At 36.8% G+C, this 2,193-nt stretch overlaps 1 protein-coding gene across 1 annotated transcript in view; it reads left to right on the top strand.

Annotated features, from left to right (window-relative positions):
• LOC107676736 (receptor-type tyrosine-protein phosphatase delta-like) overlaps positions 1-2,193 on the top strand; it is a 319,184-nt gene that overhangs the window by 287,588 nt on the left and 29,403 nt on the right. The window contains exon 29 of the mRNA XM_016471396.1: positions 655-815. Within this exon, the coding sequence (XP_016326882.1) occupies positions 655-815 (161 nt within the window). The remainder of the gene's footprint in view (positions 1-654; positions 816-2,193) is intronic.

Genomic DNA, 2,193 nt, shown 5'->3' with positions numbered 1-2,193 from the left:
CACACACAGAGAGAAGTGTGTGTGTGTGTGTGTGTGTGTGTGTGTGTGTGTGTGTGTGTGTGTGTGTGTGTCTTACGTCTCTGTTTATCTGCTTGTGCTGATGATTTCAGAGTAAATTAGATGCTAATCACTGAATGTAGTTCGTAACTCACATCACTGAACACAACGCAACACACACTGATGAATATTACATTAATCAATCATAACAGGATTTCAGACCTCTGACAGTGTTTTTATATGATCGTATGTATATAGTTCCGTTTAATTGTTTCCGTTAATTGTTTCCAGCACGTCAAGGCTGTTTGACTGTGTGCTTGAATAATAATACACTGCCATTGATTGCAAGGAAACGGCTTTAAAGAAACGTTCCCTGCATTAGTCTGAAACATGTCATTATGTGTATACAATTACATGTGCGATCTATGCAAGGATAGTTTAATGCATGTGAACGTGAACAGTTTTGTAGTAGTTCCACCACAAAAGGCACGACTTAGACACTTTACAGATCAAATAACAAACTATTTTGTTCTGCTGAATAATTCATGCAAGTGCTTTAACAAAACTACGAGCTGCACGTTTCTGCTGCACTCGGTCCATTGAAAACACATCAAACCCAGAGAAACATCAAACGTGTTGTGGTGGTTTTTCTTGCAGATGTTGTACGCGGCGAGTCCGTACTCTGATCCGGTGATGTTTGCCGATATCGACCCGCAGCCCATAATCGATGAAGAGGAGGGTCTGATCTGGGTTGTGGGGCCTGTGCTGGCCGTCATCTTCATCATCTGCATCGTCATCGCCATCCTGCTGTACAAGAGGTAGAAACCGTGGAGAAGCACACACTCCAGCGGCGTAACCACAGACAGTGCAGGCAGGCTCCTCGTGACGAAGTTACTATATTAATATATATATATATATATATATATATATATCATTCATTTTATTTCAGTTGTAGTCATGTTAGTACATTAGGTTAAGTAATTAAAATGAGAAATGTGAGAATTTTTTTTAAATAACATGTTTTATATTTTATTTTATTTCAAGTAACAGAAATATTTTTTATGATTTTAATTTTATTTTCAGTTTTAGTTTTAATTAACTTCAATAACACGTATTCAAGCAAAAAGAAAAATAAGTACAGTGGGATTTTATTAGCTTTAGCATTATCCAAGTGACTTCATTTCTTAGTTATTAGGGTGAAAGATTGCAAAAGCAAGCTGATCATCGGAATAATGTTAAGAGCAGGAACATGTGTTAAGGAAGTAAATGGAGTCAATTTGGATTTCATCTTGACTTTAAGCCATTGTGTGCATTTGTGTGTGTGAGTGTGTGTGTGTGTGTGTGTGTGTGTGTGTGTGTGTGTGTGTGTGTGTGTGTGCATTTGTGTGTGTGTGTGCGTGCGTGTTTCTGCAGTTATGCATTGTCAGTATCTGTGCGATAATCTGTGGTGCTCATTTGAATATATACTGATCTGATCATCTGCTGTAAATTACAGTCAGGCATTGAGCTGAACATCCATCATGATGAGGTCCTTCATATATCCAGGGTTATTTGATGTCTTCTGATGGCAGATTTATTTGTTAATCAGAGAATCAATGTCACGGACTCATGCACACAGCTCATAGTGTAATATTACAATGTCAACAACACAACACACTCACTGCTGTGATGCACCGATTCAGAACAAACAAACAGAAACAAGAGAGAAATCCCTGCTGTCAAGAGAACACACACAGTGGAAAACCTGTACACATTGAGAATAAAACAGGTTGTTAGGCCTGGAAAAGGTTATATAGTATATAATTGTATTTTTTTTCTTAAAAAAAAAAAAAGTAATGATGCTGAAAATTCAGCTTTGATAGACATAGAACACAGCTATTTTAAATTGTAATACTTGTATAAACAGTTGTACTGTATTTTGATCAAATAAATGCAGCCTTGGTGAGCAGTATAAACTTCTATCAGAAACATTAAACAATCTAATCCCAAACTTTTGATTAGTAGTGTATTATCATTATTAATTGTATAATTAGTTTTACTCATCAGATTCTTCAGGGTTTCTCAAACTGTTTTGAACTAAGAGCCCTTTCATGACCCCAGGTCCTTGTTAGCACACTTCAATGTATATACAGTGGGTACGGAAAGTATTCAGACCCCCTTAAATTTTTCACTCTTTGTTATATTGCAGCCATTTGC

Source organism: Sinocyclocheilus anshuiensis, unplaced genomic scaffold, assembly GCF_001515605.1.
Source record: "Sinocyclocheilus anshuiensis isolate Anshui unplaced genomic scaffold, SAMN03320099.WGS_v1.1 scaffold2186, whole genome shotgun sequence".
Lineage (NCBI taxonomy): Eukaryota > Metazoa > Chordata > Actinopteri > Cypriniformes > Cyprinidae > Sinocyclocheilus > Sinocyclocheilus anshuiensis.
The sequence above is the reverse complement of the archived record's forward strand: the minus strand, read 5'-3'. Positions and strand labels throughout refer to the sequence as shown.